The sequence below is a fragment of the Nematolebias whitei genome, chromosome 22 (genome assembly GCF_014905685.2).
Source record: "Nematolebias whitei isolate Nwh7 chromosome 22, NemWhi1, whole genome shotgun sequence".
Classification (NCBI taxonomy): Eukaryota; Metazoa; Chordata; class Actinopteri; order Cyprinodontiformes; family Rivulidae; genus Nematolebias; species Nematolebias whitei.
Window position 1 is genome coordinate 15,059,173 of NC_056519.1, and position 8,872 is coordinate 15,068,044.

Sequence of the window (8,872 nt, forward strand, 5' to 3'; positions counted from 1 at the left end):
AAATCCAGACTTGATGATTGTTTCTGAAAGTATTTTATTAAAAGGCACTTTTTTTTTGTTTGGACCTACAGAAATGAACCAACAATCTAATTTTTAGCACTTCTCTTGATGCACGGGGCCTTTGCTGGCTTCAGAGCACAAATAACAAGAGATCATTTTATGAACATTACAGAGTGCTAATGACCGGAGAGGAAATCCTCGTCCTCATAATTATTATTCAGAACAAACCATCAGAAAGACAAAGGCAGTTTGTGGCTGCCTCAGAGATTTGGGGGCTCAGTTGGATGGCAACAGCAAGAGCAATAAGGCCGGATCTCCCCAATAAAAACATGTTTGTTTCCTACTTCCTCTGTCGAAGCCATAATAACTTTGATCTGTGTGGTTTTAAATATGACTAAGCATTATTGTATTCTGTACAATGTCCCACTGCTTACAGATAATCACTTACCCGTAAGGAGATGGCCCGTGGAGGTTTTTGTGGAGTGTCTTCGTGTAGCCGGTCTCCCAATGAGGCCAGGATCCGTTTTCTGTGTCCAATAAGATTGATCTTTAACACCTAAACAAACACAGAGACAAATATATATATATATAAAATGTTATCAACTGTAGGAGTTGACAAGGATTCTGATATTCTGGACAAAATGCATGCTCTTGCATACAGTTTCAGCTTTTTTTACACAAGAAATAAGATGGTACCATCGTTGCTGAATGAAGAATTGAGACCTGAAACTTAGAATAAATAATGACTTATTTTATTTACAGTGCTTTTGTGTAAAAACAAGACCCTGAATGTTTGCAGATGGCAAAATGTGTATAAACGAAGGTGATCAGCGAAAAAAGTTTCATGGAATGAAACATTAAAGAATAAAAGGGATTTGAAAAAGTTCACTTTAGATCTCAGGCATGTGATTACTGCACAAGCAACACTGACACACAGGTCAAAGACCATCTTTGTTATTATTCATACTTTATAAGAACATTTTTTCATCTGTCACTTGGTTCTTATTTAAATATTCCTCCATCCATCCATTTTATTTTATCCACTTCTTCCTTTTTGGGTTACAGGTTTCACTGGTGCCCATATCCAGCTGTCACTGCAAGGGACAGGGGACATCCTGGACAGGTCTTCAGTCCATCACAGAGACAAACAACCATTCACTCTCACTCACACCTAGAGACGGTTTAGAGTTACCAATCAGTCCAACATGCATGTTTTTGGTTTGTGGGAGGAAACTGGAGTACCTGGAGAAAACCCACACATGCACAGAGAGAACATGCAAAGTCCACCCAGAAAGGTCCCCAGCCGGGATTTGATCTGGTAACCTTCTCACTGAGAGGTGGCAGCTCAACCAACTGATCCACCGTGCCGCCTATTTAAATTTTCATTAGTACATAAACATGTTTTATGAACCGGTCACCCTCTGTTATTTTAATAAGATACTTGATTGGACATGCAGTTCATATAAACAGAAAAGCAGCCAACCTGAAACTGACCCTAAAACCAGAACACACTGTTTTCTGGACCTCGGTGTAATACGAGGTTAGTCTTTGAGCTTCAGAGCAGACAGCGGTGGATTTTCTTTAAGTAAGTTAACCACCGCCTGCCATAATACTTTTCTCATGGTTTTAACTTTTCTCTTAATGCATGTTCACCTGTAAAGTTTTGCTCCATAACATTTAAAATGTTAATTTGACAACATTAGACTAAGGCAAGTTTGTAATTGTCTTATCGATTCTCCTCAGGCACTCATTTCATGAGAACACACAGACAGTAAGACGCAGCAGGTCCTTCAGTCGTTGGTCACCAGGCTCTCACTGTGCCAGGACTGAGCTGCTTTAAGACGAGCAGGGACGTGGCAGCCTGCTGCACTGATGTTTCTGGCACCGCCTGCACCTTCTGGCACCACAGTAGTTTTTTTCATTATTTTATGTGCCTGCTGCTGGAGGTCTGTCAATAAATGTATACAAGAGTGTGAAAAAGATTGTGTGTGTTTGTCTCCAGGGCAGGAGGGTGATAATTAGTCTCCATACGAAGCCTTTTTGTCAGTTTAATGATTCCCCCGACAGTCTTGCTTTGAGTCAGCGCAACATAAAACCTCTTCCACCAATTAACGTTCCACATCTGCTGAACAAACAGTGGACAGAACCAAAGAGGACGCACGATCAGAGAATATCTGCCATGCATACTGAATCGTGTTTATGAACAGTCAACACTTCCCCATCTTTTTTTTTAAAGGTTTAATTTTATCCGTCATCACTGAATGCATAGAAGCACTCTAAGTTGTGAATACAGTAGTCCCTCGTTTATCGCAGGGATCCGTACCGATAAGAGAAAAACTGTGAAGTAGGAATAGTAGTACAAGTAGTAAGTAGTTGTTTATTTTATTATTTATAGAGATATATATTAAGGCATTTTCAACCCCACACTCTTGCAATATTCTAAACAATGTTTCTCAACTCTAAACGCTCTAAAAGAGCACAGAATGTCATGATTTCAGCTCTCTGCCTCTGCTGCTTTTGGCCACGCCCACTTCTAAGTTCTGCACCTGATCAGCTGTTTAACTGCAGCAGGAAGTTTATCCTGCAGGAGGTGCTAAATAATTTATTTTAAATAAACATTTCATGCCGATCATGCAGCTCATCCATCAGTCAGCCAATTGTGAGTCATGTCCAATCTTATTTTGAAAAACCACGATAGAGCGAATCCACGATAAACAAACCGCGAAGTAGCGAGGGACTACTGTAATAATATATGCAGTGGACAACAATAGCTTAAAGTACAATCTATACGTTTTATTTTTGTTTTGTTTTTAGTGACCTACACAAGTTATTTCAGGCAGAGCTGAAATGAGCACGTGGAAATATTACAGCTGTGTCACGCTTCACCCAGAAATTTTTACTTACTCATCCTTTCTGTCCTTTTTTTTTTTTTTAACTCAAGCTCTTACTCCAAAACATCTTTCAAAGTCTAATTAGTTTCTTACAAGTAAAAACTGTAACTACAGTATTTAAATTATCAATAAAATGTTGGTCACGGTTAAAAACAAACAAACACCAGAATGTTTCCTCTTGCACCCTCCAACTGGTGACATTAACGTTTCTGGTAGTCAACAGAATTATATAAATTTGTATAAAAACAAAAAAAAAAAAACAGGATTGCTTTAATTTTGCACTGAAGAAAAAGACCTGGATGATGGGTATTTTTAGTGTATAGAAAAGATTATGAAATATTCAGCCCTCTACGTGTCTCCTGTGGGGCAACAGCATGACTCAGTCCCCTCATTCCAGTTTCATCACACACACACGCACACACACAACCGCACACCAAAAAGAGCACGGCAACTGCTCTGCATGGTGCGAATCAGTGTGTTACTCTTTGCCTTATGCAACAGCATCCACTTCAAATACACTAGAAGCCTCCACCTCAAGTTCAATTGTCACCATAGCAACAATGAGCTGCTGCAGCAGTCACCCACACACACTCATCTTCTTTAAAAAAAAAAAAAAAAAAAAAATGGATGTGCACTTACTCACACAAACAGCCTAAACACATGTTCAAAGCCTAGAGTAGAAGATTATATTGCCCCTGATCGGATGAGGATTTGATTACAACCTAACTGTTATTAAATCTCTCCTGCTCTGTGATGTCTGGCTGCACCGGCCCATTTCCATTTAAATTACACTCAAAGCAGTTGTCCATACTGACAGGAGACATATACATAGACTCCTTTGTAGCCCCCGTGTCACCGTGCACTTGTTTCATATTCATTAGAACTCCGTTCACATCGACTCGGAGCTCAAACGATACAACCTTGATAAGAAAACATTTGTACGACGTTCTGTTCCAGCAGCGTTTTAATGCACCAACAGACAAATAAATTTGGCGAAGCAAATGTTTGATGGCTGCTGACACCACTGGAAGTCATATTTTTCATTATTCTGTCTCTCCATTTCTTGTTCTTAAAAATAGTATTAAAAAAAGTCTAATTTATTTCTTACTGTTTACAATATTAGCTGACCGAGAAAGCTGTGTTTGCTTGTTGAGAACTATGTGCAAATTAAAGGTAAAACGAGATGAGTGGTCAAGCCTCGGGCCTTTTGGTGAGTGGAGGCTGTCTGGTCCTATAAAAGAGCAACTGTGGCTCCATTTGCAGAAAAAAAATGTCCATGTTGGTTCTGATAGAAACGTGTCAGCACACACAGCACATCACAGTCTGTTGCATAAAAGGCTGCGAGGCTGCGGGCACGCTGAGCCACAGTCACACCTAGAAGCATCAACAACTCACACAAAGGCACCAGAACTGGATCATGGCGCTATAGAAGAAGGTGGTCTGGTCTAATGACTCATTTTATTTCATGTAAATGAGATCATCTGAGGATTTGGGCAGCAATCGCAGCAAACGGGGTCAAAGCTGTTTGGTAGCAAATTAGTAAACTTCTTACAATGTGATATACAAGTTTAAAATAATCATTAGTTAATTAAAACATCTGAATTAATTACAGACTTGGCTACTTGATGCTGTTACTTCCACACAGTTAATGTTAACCTGCAGATCAGGAGTCCATCAGACCAGGCTGAACAAATGTAAATTTAAATTTACGGTATGTAAAATTATTTATTTTTTGTGATGGACTTAATATTTTAATATACACAGGTCTGCAGGGTGGTATATTTTAAGAAATGACCACTTCTGTTCATGTCTCTTTCCTCTGCTGGACTCAGTCCAAGTTATTTTTCATGTAATAGTAAACCTACGAGCTAATCTTGGCACAAATAAGTTCAAACTATAACTTTTCTAAAGAACGCTCTTTTCCACACCAGTTTGTGGGAAAGTTGTTTTGTATGAAATGGGTCCATGATGTAGAGCAGTGTCAAGGCTGCCTCCTTGTGAAAATAATAATAATAATAAAATAGTGATTTTTTTAGTTTTAAATGAATATATGTCTTGCTTCCAGGTGTTACTAAAGCCAGATGTGTACAGCTGAGCTCATAGTTCAGGGTAAATGTTCACTCTGATGGAAACAGAAATACAATTTTAAGCCGTAAACCTTACTAATAATCAGGAATTTATTTTTAAAAACTACAAAAGTAGAAAGTCGATTAACAATCTGTACATATTTAATGTAAAACCTTCCACTGTGTCACCTCACTGACTCTATAAAGACACGACACACAGTCCCATGGAACACAACCAGTGGAGTCATGACGATTAAAATAATTTAAAAGAAAAAAAAAACAGCAAACTATTAAATAAAACTGCAACTTCTGATTTAAAAATAAGAATTTGTGCTTTCAGGTAGCTGGACGTACTCGTATGTTCAGAATAAAGAAGCACAACACCTCTTTATGATGGTCGTCATCACACGGCAGCATGTCATATTGAACATATTTCACTGACTCTCCTCCATACATCATACGCCAACCTGCTTCTGTGTGGACAGTGAAATGTACAGGAATGATGTCACTGAGCAGCTGCAGTCCACTGAGGGTCTGTGTGCCCCACGGTTCTGATATTATTACTCCAGTCTGAAGTAATCTGGAGCACAGTTAGCCTCCTGTAGCTGGTTGGAGTCGTGTGTTGTCTGTGTGTGCAGATCAATGAACTAATCCCGTTAGTAGTCACAGCCCAGACTGGACAGGCTCGATTAGCAGATTAACCATCATGCAAAGGGTTAACGGAAACACACTTTCCTCTCTGCAGCTCGCTGTCCTCCCTAAAACAATCAAACCACTAAATGACTGGTTCTCTAAAATAAAATATTTGTTTGCCTTCGTATAAACTGTTCCTCCTTCAAGTTATTTAAGTTAGTGACGAGTTATAAAATTAGCCAAAAACAACAATACTGTGCTTGTTATCAAGCTCTTTTCGATTTACTTGGAGTCCAAATCACAAGCACACTCTGACCTCTGTAAAACCTGCAGGAAGCTGAATAATGGTGACGGCCACAATGATGACATTAGTTTGAATAGAAGGCAGCCCAGCATTAAGCAGACAGTGTTACAGTTTGGGGACATTCACAGTGACCTCCTATTTGGGACACTGAAGACAAAAAGGATTTTTTGTGTCTCTTCCTGGAGGGAAGGTTGGAGCTGGGCGGCTCGCTGGAGCATGAAACCCAAAGAGGGAACCCACAGTCCAGTTTCTGTCCGTGCTCAAGTGAGCGCGTAGTTTTAATGATGGAGGATGAATTAAAAGAAACCCTCAGTCTGTTTAATTTACACAGATTCACTAACTAGCCCTCTCCTTTTCCTCACACCCCCTTCAGTTTCTATCCAGATTCACTTGATCTCAAACTACCTCATTTGCCCACCTCTTACTACACACCTTGTCCTCATGTCAAGTCTCGTCTGCTTTTTATTCAGAGGAAAGACGTAAAAAAAAAGCAGGTTAGCATGAGTCTGATTCAGCTTGATAAAAGATGAGCCTCTGCAGTTCATTTAGCTGCATGAAAACTGCAAACAGTAGGCCCATCTCTGTGTTTATCTACATGTCAATACGACTGGTCACCTCTCCCCTGCAGGCTGGGAGGCTGAGTATTATCTGCTATATCTGCAGCCCCTCAGGCATCAGATCCTAATGGACCCATTGGGGTTCGAACCCTGAAGACTGCTGCATCGATTTTTGCGGATCAAAGAATCACTGGCCTAAGCTCACTTTAATTGTCTTGGTCAGAATACATTACAGGACAACTGAGTGGTAGTATTGATCTGTAAATAGCTCAAGTCTGTCAGAATGCCATCTTAGAGGCTGATTACATGGCTTAAATAAAAAACCAAGGTCACATTAGATATCAGGCAACCAGGAGTGATTTAGAGAGGTTTAATGAACTATTAGAAGTTCAGGAGTACGGTACTTGCCACCGTACTCATTGCACCGTCGTATAAGTCACATCAGTCCAAAAAAGTCTAATAAAATGGAGAAAAAAAACAAATACGTCGCTTTGTCGTATAAGTTGCATCTATTATGCTTCACCGCTGACAACCTGGAAATGTGGGCCAGTGTTGCGCCAAAAATCGATTGGCTGCCAAATGGTGGCCGCGGGAGCGTGCACGAGAGGACTTGAACAAGAATTGAACAAGATTAACACTTAAAAGCAATTATTTGTTTGCTCGAAATTATAGCAAAGGTGTGTTTGTTTAATTTTTCCTTAATCATCTGAATTTCAAAAGCCAATTCGTGGAAGCGGGAGCGCGCAGAGGGACAACTCGGGCATTTCTTTGAAATTTCACAAGATAACCACCTAAAAACAATTATTTGTTTGCTCGAAATTATAGTAAAGGTGTGTCTCAATTTAACTTCCTTAATAAATGCACTTTATCAATCAAATCAGCTGCATTTCACCTGGGCGGTGCGGCAAAATGCAGCTGATTTGACGTTTGCTCCAGGATTTCCGGAGCGAGATGAAGGTGGTTTGGTATGGCAAGACAAGTGTCTCATTAATATCCATTTTTACTTATTAATGAGACACTTGGATTTCCATATTAGTCGATGGCCCTGTAGTGGATGAAAATTGTTCAATATTTTCCATGTCAGAATGAATGAAAACGTCAGATCTCAGCCAAAAATCAGGTTATAAATATGGAGAAAAAAACAAATACGTCGCTTTGCTGTATAAGTTGCTGGCATGCTAATTTATGTAAAAAACTGACTTATACAGCGAAAAATACAGTAATCTAGTGATGGGGCAACAATACCTTGGTAAACGTAAACTCCAAAACACAACTGGTTGTGTTGGGTTTCTTTCAACCTCATTTTAAAAAGGAAAATATCTAAGACATGAACGAGAACAAAAATAAACTTCTCTTTATTTATAGCAGTTTGTAAGAAATGATCGATCCAATTTGTTTGCAATGGCAAAGACGTTTACAGCAACAATGCCGGATTCATTTTTCACTCCGGTCGTTAACATTTTCCCTTACCCTGAACACTTTATCACAGCCACATTCTTCTTTTCAGTTCTTTCATTGTTCCTTTGTGCTTTCAGCTGGAATGATTAGTATCGATTTGTCTGGACTCACATTTCAACACTCACTTCAAAACACAACGTGGACCACCTGGAGCCAAACGAGAGGCTTGGCTGAGTTTATGACAGTGATGTTCGGACTCTGACAACCACAACTACACACTTGCAGTAAGCATGCAGGAAGAAAACACAAGTACATACATACACCTCGTATTTCTGGGATGGGGGTGACTGTAGGGAAACCAGAGACCACTGGTTTCTAAGCAACCGGAGAGCGGAGGGGAGTTACGAGTGATGTGTTAAAAAACAATGTGCGGCAAGGACCAATGGGATGAGCCGTTTCATGTTTGAGAGAAGAGCCAACCAATGAGAGCTGGCTGTTAATACGTCTGCCTACTTGGAGACAGATATATCTCCATTAATAGCACGAGAACTGTAACTATGACTGGGAGCACAGACTGTGTGTGTGTTTGCACAAACATAGCCAAATGCTGCAGGATCAAGACTAAAACAAGATATCGCACAGCTCGTGTTGTGCAGAGAAGCACAGACACACATGCACACTTTACCACACACAGAGGAGCTCGTGAGCTGAATTCCCAGTTAGATGAGAGGAAATGGTGTATGATATTTCTCTGGGTTAATAAATGCTTCAGAGCACTGCAATGAACCAATTTCCACATTGCAGAGGAGCACAAAAGATCTCCGTAGACATCAAGTTGTGTACGTGTGTGTGGTACTGTCTGAGTGAAGCATGGAGTGTCTTCCAACACATGCACATAATGCTGAGTGATTAAATGAACATACCTGCAAACCAGTCGCTTTTCTGTGAAATTTGCCAATTTCAAACCAATATATGTTATTTACATGAATCGTCCAGATCCAAAGAGGTTTTTTTTTTTTTTTT

The 8,872-nt window shown here is 39.9% G+C and overlaps 1 protein-coding gene across 2 annotated transcripts in view; it reads right to left on the minus strand.

Annotated features, from left to right (window-relative positions):
• The window catches only part of anks1b (ankyrin repeat and sterile alpha motif domain containing 1B), a 291,174-nt gene that overhangs the window by 21,992 nt on the left and 260,310 nt on the right, over positions 1-8,872 (minus strand). For both annotated transcript variants that reach the window (XM_037695743.1, XM_037695742.1), the window contains exon 20: positions 449-556. In XM_037695743.1, the coding sequence (XP_037551671.1) occupies positions 449-556 (108 nt within the window). The remainder of the gene's footprint in view (positions 1-448; positions 557-8,872) is intronic.